This window comes from Neovison vison, chromosome 9 (genome assembly GCF_020171115.1).
Source record: "Neovison vison isolate M4711 chromosome 9, ASM_NN_V1, whole genome shotgun sequence".
Taxonomy (NCBI): domain Eukaryota; kingdom Metazoa; phylum Chordata; class Mammalia; order Carnivora; family Mustelidae; genus Neogale; species Neogale vison.
Window position 1 is genome coordinate 34,921,962 of NC_058099.1, and position 15,933 is coordinate 34,937,894.

The 15,933-nt window shown below is 39.3% G+C and overlaps 1 protein-coding gene across 3 annotated transcripts in view; it reads right to left on the bottom strand.

Annotated features, from left to right (window-relative positions):
- MELK (maternal embryonic leucine zipper kinase) overlaps positions 1 to 15,933 on the bottom strand; it is a 100,072-nt gene that overhangs the window by 26,326 nt on the left and 57,813 nt on the right. For all 3 annotated transcript variants that reach the window (XM_044265347.1, XM_044265348.1, XM_044265345.1), the window contains one exon: positions 6,635 to 6,721. In XM_044265347.1, coding sequence (XP_044121282.1) covers positions 6,635 to 6,721 — 87 coding nt within the window. The remainder of the gene's footprint in view (positions 1 to 6,634; positions 6,722 to 15,933) is intronic.

Sequence of the window (15,933 nt, forward strand, 5' to 3'; positions counted from 1 at the left end):
TCTAGGGATTCCCTTCACATCTATTCTACAATGTATCCCCAGTTTCCCAGATCCTAAATATTCCTCTTTCTTGGATATTTTCTTGTCTGGGTGGAATACATCCTCCAGTAATTCCCTGAGGGTCGATGAATGGGAGGTAAATCTTGTGCAACTCTGAATTTATGACAAATGACTGCATCCCCTGCTCACACTTGATTCTGGTTGGGATGAGTACAGAATTCTAGGATGACAATTATTTTCACAGTTTTGAAAAAATTGTTCCATGCTCCTCTCATTTCTAGTACAGATACTGAAAAATCCAAGGTCTTTCTGACTCCAGGCCTTTCTTTATGATCTTTTGGAAACTTGTTTTTTGGGGGGGGGTCCTCTGGAAACTTTTTGAATATTCTCCTTTCCCCAGTTTTCTGAAATTCCACTTTCTGTTCATCTATTTTCATTCATATTTCCAAAACCTGGCTAAACCCCTTCCTTCTTAAAAAACTCAGTTTTACTAACTTAGAAACCATCAGTTCTGGAATATTTCTTCTTGCATTATTATTATTTTTTTATGTTTTCTTCCCTTCTTTCTTTATCTTCCTGCAACTTCTATTATTTGTATGTTGGACCTTTCTTACCCATTCTCTTCTATTTGCTCCTCTATCTCTTTGTTCTTAGATTCTATTTTTAAGAGGTTTTCCTTTAATTTTACTTTCAATCATTTCTACTAAGCTTTTCATTTCTGTGGTCATATCTTAAATTTTCAAGAGCTATCTCTTGAAATGTTCCTTTTTAGTCATCTTATTCCTATTTCAAAGAAGAAATAGCCTTTCTTATCTCTGGGAATATTAATTATCACTTCAAGCCATTTTCTTCCACTCTCTGCTTATCTTTTATTTCTCAGTATCTTTACTTTTCTTCTTTCTCCCCCACCTCACCACCCCCACCATTTGTTTTGATCTCTGATTTTCATGTTAGAGGCTTTCCTCAAATGTGTGATAAGCTTTGGCCGCCTATCTCTACTGAAAGATGAAGAATTACAAAGCACAGTTAATTAAAGGCTTTCAGTATAGTCTGAGGCTGCTCATCACCTTGGGGGCTTCTCTCTATGGTGAACAGACAGGAATCTGAACTCCCAACCATAAGTATAGTAGGTCCTCTCTTTGGCTTTTCCCTAGAATTGAATCTTCCAGTATTTTCCCCACCCCCACTGCAAACAGGATAAAATCTTGGTTCCAACATTCTCAGGCTTGAATAGGGAAGGTGGTTAGAGATAGCAGTTCACTCATGAATATGAAGACTGCATGTAGCTATGCGTCTGTTTCAGAATGGCTCATCACCCCCACGCAAGCTGTGTATGGTAGATGAGTTCCTCTTGTTCACTGTCTCCCATTTCCTGCTGGGGTAAGGAGGAGGTAGATGTCATGCAGCACAAGGTAGAGAAAGAGACCTGGGGTCAAACTGCTTCTAGTACAGATTTTCAATTGATCTTCCTATTTTCCACCCTACTTATTTCCCAACTTCAGAGGCTCCGAGTACCTCTAATTCCTAAGTCTTTCTGGAGCCTAAGGCTCTAATCAATTTGCTTATTTTCTTTTCTTTCCCACTGCAGACACTTAACTTTCAGCTTTTTCTAAAATGCTATGTCAGATGCCGCTTCTCTATTTTATAACTCCCCAAATTTTATTGACGTAACTTTTGTCTCCTCTTTTATCCTCAACATCCTTGTGAATTTTTTATCTTTTTATCTCTTTATTATTATTTTAGTGAGGTTTTAGGGAAGTGTTGTATGTAAACACACCTATTCAATCCACTATGTATAACTAGAAGTTTCTAAATAATGGACTCATAAAACTAGGTGACTCTACCCTACAGGAGTGTTAAATTTTAATAAATTAAATAATATTTAATGCATGTACCTCCTCACAAGGCACATGATCCAAAAAGGCCTACTACCAAAAAGGTGTAAATAAAAACTTATCACTAATAAATTTTATCAGTTAATATTTTAGATAGCCACAATCAGCATGTATCTTTGAAATCTATATAATGGACCTATCAATCTAGTGGAAGAAGTATAAAATTCTGTGATAAATTATCAAAGAATGCTGCCTTTAATCCAGACAGGATGGGTTGGAAGGAAGGACAGAAAAAGTTTCATAGAGAAGGTACTTGGGAAGTGGATAAAAACTGTACAATCACAATCACTCTCCAATATGAGAGTCCTACCTTTGTAAAAGAGATGCCATACACTGATTATAGACAATGGCTCAGAAACAAGTTGCCACCTCCTTAGATTGTACACAATACCTGGACGGTTTTAGATGGAGTCCTCTCAGCCTGCCTGGGAGTTTTACAACTCTAAGCCCTCTTTATCCCGAAGCAAAAAGGCATTCTTTTAATAACTTTTTTGCCATAGCCACTGCACACTACTCATTACGATTAGACACAGGGCGGAGTTGTGTGTTCAATAACAGATGAATTGGCACACTAGCTACACTTTCAGGTGACATCAGTCCACAAGTCTAACACAACCCATGTCTCCAGCAGCTCCCTGTTTCGAAAGTCAAGTGTCTGAAAGTAAAACAACAGGTCTATCATAAAGAAGGCTCCATTCCTAAAAAAAAGAAACATTCTAAAATCCCCAGTTCTTGTTCACACAGACTACATGTTAGAGAACTGCCCAAGCCCCTGCGCTGAGGACAGGCAGTTACTGGAACAGAGCATTTGAGAAATTGAGGAATAGCTCACTGTCCTTCCTGAGCTTGGCTGTGAGGTCCTCAATCTTTAAACTTTTGCCACCAGAATACAGGGCGATTTGCACTGCAGGGGTGGGGGAAGGGATTGATCTGAATAGGTTCTCATATGCATGTGTAACCCTAGTGAAGTCCCCCTACCAGATGACTGGCTGCTCCCACAATTCACAGTCACTCACAGCTGGAAGGAGAGGGGAAAAGTAAGGAATGCAGTCAGGTGGAAGGAAGCTCTAGCACCACTACTGTGAGTCTCAAGAGGGCCATGGTGAGATAGTTCAAAATCATAACACATATGAAACTCTAACTTCTGCATATAAAAAGCAGTTTAGAGGGCTCTTGTATGGGGCACCTGGGTGGCTCTGTCAGTTAAGTGTCTGACTTTGGCTCAGGTCATGATCTCAGGGTCCTGGGATCTAGACCTTCTTCTGGCCGTATGTCAGGCTCCACACTCAGTGGGAATCTGCTTCTCCTTCTCTCTCTGTCCCTATCCCAACTCTTGCTCTAAATTTGTCTCTGTCTCAAATAAATAAATAAGACCTTATTTACTTATTTGACACAGAGAGAGATACAGTGAGAAAGGGAACATAAGCAGAAGGAGTGGGAGAGGGAGAAGCAGAGTTCCCGCTGAGCAGAAAACCCCACATGGGGCTGGATCCCAGGACCCTGGGACCATGACCTGAGCTGAAGGCAGGCGCCCAAGAACTGATCCACCCAAGTGCCCCTAAATAAGATCTTTTAAAAAAAGAGATAGAGCTCATATAAATGATATAAAAGTGGGAGTTCAAGGAGTCAAACATTTGAGAATAATATTGCTTCTCTCTCTGCACAAAGATCAGCCGTACCATACCAGCATGGATCTCACTAAACTGGTTTCTCCCTGTCCTGTCTAACCAGCCCCCAAAATAAAGGCAAAGCTCCCAAAGTGCCAGAAAAAGTATAACAGACCACAGGTGACCTCAAATCTGGATTCCCTAAAGCTATTTAAACTGGAAAGTACTAGGACCAATGTGAATTCTCTTAGACTACCTAAACCAAGATTTCTCAACCTCAACACTATTGGCCTTTGGCCTGCATAATTCTCTCTTATGAGGGCTATTCTGAGCATTGTGAGATATTTAGCAGAATCCCAGCCTCTAACCACTAGATTCCACTAGCATGTATACGTACCCATGTTGCGACAACCAAAAATGTCCCCTGAGAGGCAAAATCACTCCCAGTTGAAAACCACTGACTTACACCAATGCTTCTCAAGCCTTTATGTACATAGGAATCACTCAGGGATTTTACTAAGATGCAGATTATTCTGATTCAGTAGGTCTGAAGTGGGGCCTGAGAGTCTGCATTTCTGACAAGCACCAAGTGATGCTAATGCTGCCGATCAGAACATACTCTGAATGGCAAAAATTTATATTAGTAGGAGTTGAGAAGTATTACTCTAAATTTTTGCCATTTGGGAAGCTATTAAAAATTCTGATGTTTAGGGCGCCTGGGTGGCTCAGTGGGTTAAGCCGCTGCCTTCGGCTCAGGTCATGATCTCAGGGTCCTGGGATCGAGTCCCACATCGGGCTCTCTGCTCAGCAGGGAGCCTGCTTCCTCCTCTCTCTCTCTGCCTGCCTCTCTGCCTACTTGTGATCTCTCTCTGTCAGATAAATAAATAAAATCTTTAAAAAAAAAAAAAATTCTGATGTTTAGGCCACACACCAAACCAATGAAATCATCATCTCTGGGGGTAGGACCTAGGCACTGGGATTAGTTTAAAGTACCCAGGAGACTCTAGTGCTCCGATAAAGTTGACAATCTCACATTTAGAAAGCATAGCCTATCCTACTCATCCCTAGGACTGGAAAATAATTATAAAAAAGCATTTTAGAGTGAGGGAAGAGTACAAAAGAAGAAAAACTATTACTTTCTTCACAGCATTCTTGATGTTGTTCAAGTCTAGCTTTTAGAATCATGGAGATCTTTAGAGAGAGTAACACCAGAAAACAATCTCCATCATGCTTCATTATCTACTTTTTCTGTAACAGAAGTAAATAATTCCTATTTCCATTTCACTTTCAAGTTTGAAAACTATATATAAAAACCACATAAAGGATACTATTTTAAGAACTTTTTTCAATAGTTCTTGAAATTCCAACATGGGGCTCGAACTCTCGATCCCAAGATCAAGACCTGAGCTGAGAACAAGAGCTGGACACCCAACCAAGCCATCCAAGCACTCTACTAAGTATATTAGCTTTAAGATTCAGATTTTAAATCTATTAATCTCAAACCAAATTTTTTCTCAATAAAATGACAGGATGTGTGGGACTAACTGAAATATCCTAGTTAGAAAGGACAGATGGGAGAGGGTGCTGGGATACAGATAAAACTGGCAAAGTGTCATTAACTGTTGAAACTAGATGATGATTACATGGAAGATCATTGTTAAACGATTCTATTCTACTTTTGTAGGTGTTTGAAAACTTGTAAAACAAAAATTTTAAAAGAAAGCATATGTATCTGAAATACAGTCTTGTATTAAAGATCATCCTAAAGAAAAAGTCATACTTTTTATTTTACAAAGTTACTTCAATGGAAACTTCAAATTTTCATTATAAAAGACCTTGCAATAATTCCCAATTCTTGACATTCCTTTAAAGGCATTATCCAGGGAGCACCTAGGTGGCTCAGTCATTAAGCATCTGCCCTTGGCTCAGGTCATGACCCCAGGGTCCTGGGATCAAGCCCCTGCATCTGGCTCCCTGCTCTGCAGGAAGCCTGCCTCTCCCACTCCCACTCACTCTGCTATGTTCCCTCTCTCACTGTGTCTCTCAGTCAAATAAATAAAATCTTTAAAAAATAAAGGCATTATCCAGGGTGTCTGCATGGCTCAGTTGGCTAAGCATCTGCCTCTGGCTCGGGTCATGATCTTGGGTCAGGATCTAGCCGTGTTGGGCTCCCTGCTCAGTGGGGAGTTGCTTCTCCCTCTCCCTCTGCCCCTCCCCCCTCACTCATGCTCTCTTTCTCTTTCTCTCAAACAAAATCTTTAAAAATAAAATAAAGGCATTATCCATGAAAAACTAAATTATCATTCTGTTTTCTACACACATTCCAGAACCTTTGCTTATTATATCATTCAAAAGAAATCCTTTATACCTTCTCACTGAAAAGAACTGTGACTTGGCAAAGCTTTGTTTAGTAAAAAAAAAAATTTGCTTAAAGCCTTTACCTTGCAAATTAGAAAAGAGAAAAAATACAAATCATAGATGATGAAAGACACAGTATTAAATCAGGAGCAAAGTTAGGCACAATCCCTGCTTCAGGTTAGATTATACTCAGAGTCAGCAGTGAGTACCTCCATCTTTAGGAAAAAATCTAGAGATTGAGCATCTGAAAGAGCTAAAATGATCCAACCCAGAAATCATGATAATGATTTCATGGTATTTGGTTCATAAGCTTCGGGGTGATGTGATGCTACAAGGTTGCGTTTAAGTAAGAAGAAAAGTGCTTCACATGTACCTATTCCTACAGCAGAATCACAGTTCCGTGTTAGAGAATTTCAAGGAGTAAAATCAGACTCTGTCAATTCTCTGTGGACTAGTATTTTCTGTTTCTTTATTTTTTCCCCACTATAATTTTCTTTAATCAATGTTATTTTTAAAAGGATATCCAGCATAAACAATGAATTTTGGAACACACACAAAAAAAATTAAATTAAATTTTTAAAAAAGAGGATATCCAGCGGGCATGAGAAAAGAATTGAGTGAAAATCATACACAAATATATTATTTATACCCAAGATAAAATCCTAGGTCTGAAAAATGTTCAACTCTTTTTAATGTACTTTATTGGTACATTTATTTTATCAATAAACAATAAAACAAAAGATGTTACTCTCGAATTCATGCTGTACTTCTTACCAATGAAATTAAATCCTCCATAGTCTGCCTGTTATTTCTGTGATGTACAGAAAGTTCTGTTACACAATCTTCATCGAGGTGAAGAAGCTACAAAAAAAAATTATAAACTTTATTAACAAAAAATTACCAACATATTTATTGTTTTCAAATCTTAAAGCTAGCATAATTACTTTGTAATATCAAAACAGGAGTTCATCAAATTCTTAAGTAGGAATAAAAACTTTCATAATTTGTAAAGGTATCAGCAGGTGACAATAAGCAGTTCACAAAGAAAAACCTTGCCTCGCCCTTCACACCCCATCATCAGCTGATTAATTCTTAAAATTATGTTATGTAGCCAAGGCACTCCGTCCTCCTTCCCCACTGTAAGACCTGCATGGCATTTTCATCAAGGAACAGTCATCTGGGCACTAAGATCAGTGGCTCTCCAACAGGCTGGAGAAAAGAGTGGCTCGGCCTTGTAGCACAGTGCACCTCAAGCTACATTTGGGTTTAGCACCAATCCAAGAAGCCCTCATAATGTTAAGGGACCTAGTGAAGCACAACTTCAAAAAGTGAGATAGTTTCTAGGTAAGCTTTATTTTGCTTAAGGTAAGAAATTATCCAAGTACTCAGATCTATCTATGAAGGGCCAGAAATAGGTTCTGAGAACTAAATCTGAAAAATTGAGAACCAAAAGGCTGAAGGGGCCTAGCCTGGACCTTGAACAGGAGTTCAGAAGATCACAGTGGAAGAGATTCAAAAGGAATGTGATTTCTAGTCATCTCTGCCATGTACAAATTCTCTTCACAACAACCCCAATAAGTGATCTTTCACTTTCTGCCCTAAATTCTCCGTTCCCGGGAATCAGAACAGCTGGGATGGCTAGCTTCTGCCCTATCCCCTAAAATCTGTCTGCCTATGATCTCCATGCAGCATCACTACAATCTGACAGCTAATGGACTTTGGAATTAGGAAGACCTAGGTTTGGATTGTGAAATCACTAAATAACTGTATGACCTTGAGTAGGTTATTATTCGTCTCAGAGCCTCAGTTCCACCATCTGTAAAGCCGAAACAGAAGCTGCCTTGCAATACATGTAACATATGTGGAGAGCCTAGTACATCTAAACAGAGTAGACCCTCAAAAAATGATAAACTATTTTTACTAAAAGTCATAATTTTACTTCCTCCTTGGTGTAAGAGCTTTTCAGAAATTTGAATATTCCTAGTATAGAGAAGTTTTCTCTTTTCTAGTTCCCTTAACCAACATGTTAATGATTACCACCCCTTGCCATCCTGGACCTTTCTTTAGATCGCACATTCTAGGTTGTCCCTGACCCTCAGTGTGAAGTGTTCAGAATCAAACATAATATACCAGGAAAGGTCTGCCTACCACTAAGCAGAGCAATATCCTGAACATTCCCTTGTTCTGGACACCACACTTGTAATAATGGATTCAAGAGAAAATCATGCTGCCATCATGAAAATAGAGGAACACTAGAAACAATGACCGGCATCACTGGCTGGTATAAGCACAACCTCATGGGTTACGGAGGACGTGAAGACCACAGAAGCTCATACTTATGATACTATATGAAAGTTCCAAATGCTAAGATAAGTTTCCACTGTGTTGCTTTGATACTGTAGATACCCCCTTTAGGAAGGTCCCAACTTCAGAAGCTCAGACACTTTACCACCAGTTGGGCATCTTCTTTAGCATCAGTTGATGTGACTACTGCTCAAGGAGAAGATTTCTGGGGTTCCTTCCATAATCTTAATGTTACTCTCTTAAAAACAGGGGTGCCTGGGTGGCTTAGTCAGTTAAGCGTTTGACTCTTGATTTCGGCTAGGTCATGATCTCAGGGACATGAAATCAAGCCCCACGTCAGGCTCCACACTTGCAGAACCTGCTTAAGATTCTCACTCTCAGGGCACCTGGGTGGCTCAGTGGGTTAAAGCCTCTGCCTTCGGCCCGGGTCATGATCCCAGGACCCTGGGATCGAGCCCTGCATCGGGCTCTCTGCTCAGTGCAGAGCCTGCTTCTCTCTCTCTGTCTCTGTCTCTGCCTGCCTCTCTGCTACTTGTGTTCTCTGTCAAATAAATAAAATCTTTAAAAAAAAAAAAAAAAGATTCTCACTCTCACCCTCTCCCTCTGGCTCTTCCCCTGACCTGCTCTCTCTTGCTCATTTTTTCTCAAAAAACAGTCTCTTAAAAACAAACCAAAAAACCTTTCTCTCTCTCCTAGCCTCCTGCTTTTACCACAAGGTGTGTGTGGGAGAGGAGGGAAGGGGAGAAAGGTGTTAGCTTCTTTGTTGGACTCCTGAACTGGAGAGGTTAAAGAGTAGGGTGGACAAGACTCCAAAGTCTGAAACATATGGCTTATCTCAAGTTTTCCAAAGAGACTCCAAACTCCAAAGAGAAACTTTGGGTTTTCCAAAGAGACTCAATACTTTAAGCATAGATGGTCCCAGACTTACAACAGTTCAACATAAAATCTTTCAACTTGACCATGGTGCAAAAGTGATACACATTCAGTAAAAACTGTACTTCACACTTTGAATTTGATCTTGTCCCTAACGATATATGGTATGATACACTCTTGTGATGCTGGGCAGGGCAACAAGCTGCAGCTCCCCATCAGCCAGTGATCGTGAGAAGAAAGAGCCAATACATTTACAGCCATTCTGTACCTTCACGATCATTCCATTTTTCACTGTAGTACAGTAATCAGCAAGTTACATGAGATATTCAACGCTTTATTATAAAATGGGCTTTGTGTTCAATGAGTTTGCCCAACTGCAGGTTAATGTAAGTGTCCAGAGCATGTTTGAGGGAGGCCAGGCTGGGCTATGCCATTCAGTAGGTTAGATGCATTAAATGCATCTTTGACTTACAATATTTTCAACTTAAAATGGGTTTATATCTTTTATATATATATATATATTATATATATATAATATACATAAAAATATAAAATGTATTTTTATATTATATATAATACATAATAATGTATATTGTGTATATATTTATTATTTATATATTTTCAACTTATGATGGGTTTATATGTAACCCCTTAAGTCAAGGAAGATCTGTACTCTGAATTCTCAGCCACACATACTCAAGTTAAATTGAGTACAAAAATGAATACCAAAAGCTAGCTAATTATTTTGGGTTATCCGTGCCTACTACATTTCCTGTTCAGTAGGGCAGAAAATAGAACTGAATATAACTTCTATTTGTTTTTTTTTTGTTTTTTTTTTGTTTTTAGATTTTATTTATTTATTTGACAGAGAGAGATCACAAGTAGGCAGAGAGAGAGGAGGAAGCAGGCTCCCTGCTGAGCAGAGAGCCCGATGCGGGACTCGATCCCAGGACCCTGAGATCATGACCTGAGCCGAAGGCAGCGACTTAACCCACTGAGCCACCCAGGCGCCCCGAATATAACTTCTATTTGATATAATACTTGGGTACTAGAGCTATGTGTGAAAATGATAGAAGGAGACCATGCATAGAGTTATAGAATAGCACCTATACGTTAAATATCCAAGTAAATCTGAATTATTTTTTATAACTCACTCTTGAAGAAACAGAAAACTGAGGGGAGAAAAGCAAATACTTTGAAAAGCAATAATCATTGCTTCTACTTCCCCTGTATATTACTCATTTGATCCCTGAAGCAATACTGTAAGGCAGGCAAGACAGATGAATGACAGAACATATAAAGGCACTCTATAAATGACAAAACATAACCCAAACATACATAAGAGGCTGACATCAGAAAACTCATACTGTAGGAAGAAAATGAAGACTCAGAAAGATTCTTGGAATGTGCCCAGGACTGGCTTTTTTTTTTTTTTTTAAAGATTTTATTTATTTATTTGAGAGAGAGAGAATTGGAGAGAGAATCAGAGGGGAGAAGGTCAGAGGGAGAAGGTCAGAGGGAGAAGCAGACTCCCCATGGAGCTGGGAGCCCGATGTGGGACTCAATCCCAGGACTCCAGGATCATGACCTGAGCCAAAGGCAGTTGCTTAACCAATTGAGCCACCCAGGTGGCCCCAGGACTGGCATTTTTTGTTCCTAGTCCAGAGTCTGTTCTATTGAACCACTACGCCACCTCTCCAAAACTCTGCTCCATGAGCTATTTTATCAGAGACCAGACAAGCAACCCTCGTCACAAAGGCCACAGCTATGCAGGATGCAGGCCCCAGATTTGAATGATTTGACCTGCCAGATCCCTCACATTCTGGAGCCCTTATGTCTAGGTTTAAATCCTGGTTCTACACTTACTGTTTGATCTTGGGGAAGTTTCTTTGTGATTCTGTGTTTCAATTGCCTCATCTACACAATGGAGACAATAATAGTATCTACTTCAGAGGATTGAATGAGTGAAAAGAATTAAAAACACAAAACCCTATTTTTTAAAAATAGTATATATAAATATTTAAACAATTTTAAATATTTTTTAAAAATTAACTGCTCTGGGGACGCCTGGGTGGCTCAGTTGGTTAAGCGGCTGCCTTCAGCTCAGGTCATGATCCCAGGGTGCTGGGATCGAGTCCCACATCGGGCTCCTTGCTCGGCAGGGAGCCTGCTTCTCTCTCTGACTCTGCCTGCCTCTCTGTCTGCCTGTGCTCACTCGCTCTCTCTCCCTCTGTCACTGACAAATAAATAAATAAAATCTTTAAAAAAAAAAAATTAACTGCTCTGTAAAATTTAAAGTAATAACACTGTTCTGCACCTGACTCTTAAAGGTGATATCCTGGGGCACATGGGTGGCTCAGTGGGTTAAAGCCTCTGCCTTTGGCTTCAGGTCATGATCCCAGGGTCCTGGGAACAAGCCCCGAATCGGGCTCTCTGCTCAGCAGGGTGCCTGCTTCCCTTCCTTTCTCTCTGCCTACTTGTGATCTCTGTCTGTCAAATAAATAAAATTTTTAAAAATGGTGTGGTGAAAAAATAATGAATAATGTTTTTCTGAAAATAAATAAATTGGAAAAAAAAAGCCAAAAAAAAAATTTAAAAAAAAAAAAGGTAATACCCTAAGGGCTCTGTACTATACTCTAGTATAATATAGAGAGTTCTTACATAATAGCACACTACTCAATTATAGTATGTATTCAGTAAATAGTAGCAATTATTATACTAAAATATAAGGAAAATTACGTACTTTTTTTGAACACTCAGAACTATATATTTTACTTTATACTGCACCCAAATTTAAAATAATTTTTGTGTTGGTGAAATCAGAGACTTTACTCATATTGGCATCTGTTCTCCCACAAGCAGTGGTGTATCTTATGCTATGAAGATCATGGCTGAGAAGACACGCCAAGCCCTCCCACACATGGAGAAATGATGACCCCCAATGGCTGAACACAGGCATTTGCACCACCCACTCCCTCACCCTCACAGGGGACACATCCCGGCTTGCCTGGCCCTGCTAGTGCACTGCTCCCACACCTGCACACTCTGCTATTCTGAGGCTTAGTACTGACAGTTGCTTGAATGAAGCTGTTGCTCAACAACCTAACCTTACAGCTAAAACAGCTAGAAAAAGAACAAGAAGGGCAGCCTAAAGCCATCAGAAAGAAGGAAATAATAACGATTAGAACAGAAATAAATGATATAGGAAAAAAAAAACCAAAAACAATAGACCAGATCAATGAAACCAGGGGCTGACTCTTTGAAAACAACTAATAAAATTGATAAACCTCTAGCCAGATTTATCAAAAAGAAAAGAGAAAGGACCCAAATAAATAAAATCACAAATAAGAAAGGAGAAATAACCACAAACACAGAAGTGCAAGTAATTATAAGAGATAATTATGAAAAACTATATGCCAACAAACTGGACAAACTAGAAGAAATAGATAAATTCCTTGAAACATATAAACTTCCCAAAATGAAACAAGAAGAAATAGAAAACTTGAAAAGACCGATAACCAGCAAAGAAATTGAATCAGTAATCAAAAAACTTCCAACAAACAGAAGTCCAGGATCAGATGGCTTCATGGGCAAATTCTACCAAACATTTAAATAAGTGTCACAGTGCCTGGGTGGCTCAGTCAGTTAAGCATATAACTCTTGATCTCAACTCAGGTCCTGGTCTTAGGGTCATGAGTTCAAGCCATGTGTTGGGCTCCATGCTGGGTGTGGAGCCTACTTTAAAGAAAAAAAAAGAAGAGTTAATACCTGTTCTCAAACTATTTCAAAAAATAAGAGAAGGAAGGAAAACTTTCAAAGTCATTCTATGAGGTCAGCATTACCTGATACCAAAACCAGAAAGACATCACTAGAAAAGAACTACAGGTCAACATCCCTAACAAGCAAAAATCCTCAATAAAATACTAGCAAACCAAAAGCCAACAATATATTGGAAAAAAAAAATCGTTCACCACAATCAAGTAGGATTTATTCCTGGATTGCAAGGTTGGTTCAATATTTGCAAATCAATCAACATGCTACATCATATCACTAAAAGAAAAGATATGAACCATATGATCAATGATCATTTCAATAGATCCAGAAAAAGCATTTGACAAAGTACAATATCCATCCATGATAAAATTTCGAGAGAACATACTTCAACATATTAAAGCCCATATATGAAAAACCCACAGGTAATATCATCCTAAATGGGGAAAAACTTAGAGCTTTTCCTCTATGATCAGGAACAAGATAGGGATGTGGACTCTCATCACTTTTACTCAACATAATACAAGAAGTCTTAGCCACAACAATCGGACAACAAAAAGAAAAGAAAAAAAAAAAACAAAAAACAAACAAAAAGAAATAAAAGGCATCCAAGCTGTCAAGAAAGAAGTAAAACTTTCACTATTTGCAAATAACATGATATTCCATGTGGAAAACCCAAAAGACTCCACAAAAAAACTGCTAGAACAAATTCAGTAAAGTCACAGGAAATAAATTCAGTGTACAGAAATCTACTGCATTTCTATTCATTAATAATGAAGCAGCAGAAAGAGAAATTAAGGAGTGCCTGGGTGCTCAGTCGGTTGAGAGTCCGCATTCTGCTCAGGTCATCATTCCAGGGTGCTGGGATCAAGCCCCGCATAGGGCTCCCTACTTTAGCAGGAAGCCTGCTTCTCCCTCTCCCGCTCCTCCTGCTTGTGCTCTCTTGCTCTTTCTCAAATAAATAAATAAAATCATTAAAAAGAGAGAGAGAGGGGCGCCTCAGTTGCTCAGTGGGTTGAAGCCTCTGCCGTCGGCTCTGATCATGATCCCAGGGTCCTGGGATCAAGCCCCACATCGGGCTCTCTGCTCTGTGGGGAGCCTGCTTCCCCCGCTCCCCCCCCGCTCCTGCCTGCCTGCCTCTCTGCCTACTTGTGATCTCTGTCAAATAAATAAATAAATCTCAAAAAAAAAAAAAAAAGAGTGAGAGAAATTAAGGAATTAATCCCATTTACAATTATACCTAAAACAGTAAGATAACTACGAATAAACCTAACCAAAGAGGTAACAGACTTATACTCTGAAAACTAAAACACTGACGAAAGAAATCAAAGATGACACAAAGAAATGGAAGACACTCCATGTTCATGGATTGGAAGAACAAATACTGTTAAAATGTCTATACCTCCTAAAGCAATCTACACATTCAATGCAATTCCTATTAAAATACCAACAGCATTTTTCACAGAGTTAGAATAAACAATCCCAAGCAGGGAGCCTGCTTCCTCCTCTCTCTCTCTCTGCCTGCCTCTCTGCCTACTTGTGATCTCTGTCTGTCAAATAAATAAATAAAATCTTAAAAAAAAAAAAAAAAGAAAGAAAAGGACCTAAATGTAAGACTTGAAACCATAAAAATCCTAGAAGAGAACACAGGCAGTACTTTTTTGACATAGCAACTTCTTTCTAGGTAATGTCTCCTGAGGGAAAGGAAACAAAATGAAAAATAAACCATTGGAACTACACCAAAATAAAAAGCTTCTATACAGTGAAAGAAACAATCAACAAAACTAAAAGGTAACCTATGGAATGGGAGAATATATTTGCGAATTATATATCTAATAAAGGGTTACTATGCAAAATATATTAAGAACTTATCCTACTCAACACCCAAAAGATGAATAATTCAATTAAAAATGGGCAGAAGTGGGGCGCCTGGGTGGCTCAGTAGACTGAGCCTTGCCTTCGGCTCGGGTCATGATCTCAGGGTCCTGGGATCGAGCCCCACGTCGGGCTCTCTGCTCGGCGGGGAGCCTGCTTCCACCCCCACCGCCTGCCTCTCTGCCTACTTGTGATCTCTCTCTCTCTCTGTGTCAAATAAATAAATAAAATCTTAAAAAAAAAATGGCAGAAGAACTACAGGGTATTTACCCCAAAGAAATAAACGTAGTGATCCAAAGGGGCACGTGCACCCCAATGTTTATTTTTTTTTTTAGTATATGTGCTGCCGAAGCGAGCACCACCCCAATGTTTATAATAGCAATGTCCACAATACCCAAACTATGGAAAGAGCCAAGATGTCCATCAACAGATGAATGGATAAAGATGACATGGTATGTATATACAATGGAATATTATGCAGCCATCAAAAAACATGAATCTTGCCATTTACAGTGACATGGATGGAACTAGAGGGCATTATGCTAAGCGAAATAAGTCAATCAGAGACAGACAATTATCACATTATCTCAGTGATAAGAGGCATTTGAGAAAAAAGATAGAGGATCATAGGGGAAGGGAGGGAAAATGAAAAAAAAAAAAAAAAAAAAAAGACAAAACCAAAGAGGGAGACAAACCATGAGAGACTCTTAATCTCAGGAAATAAACTGAGGATTACTGGAGGGGAGGATGGCAGGAGGGATGGGGTGTCTGGGTGATGGACATTGGGGAGGGTATGTGCTATGGTGAGTGCTGTGAATTGTGTAAGACTGATGAATCACACACCTGTACCTCTGAAACAACGTATTCTATGTTGATTAAAAAAAAAAAAATGGGCAGAAGGCATGGATAGACATTTTTCCAAAGAAGACATACAGATGGCCAACAGACACATGAAAAGATGCTCACAACATCACTCATCGTCAGGGAAATGCAAATCAAAAATACAGCAATGACCTATCACCTCACACCTTTCAATACAGCTAAAATCAACAACATAAGAAACAACAGGTGTTGGTGAGGATGTAGAGAAAGGCAAATGAATGCTCTTGCACTGTTGGTGGAAATGCCAACTAGTGCTGCCACTTTGGAAAACAATATGGAGGATAAGGGGCACCTGGGTGGCTCAGCCAGTTAAGCATCCGACTCTTGGTTCTGGGTCAGGTCATGATCTCAGGGTCCTGAGATAAAGC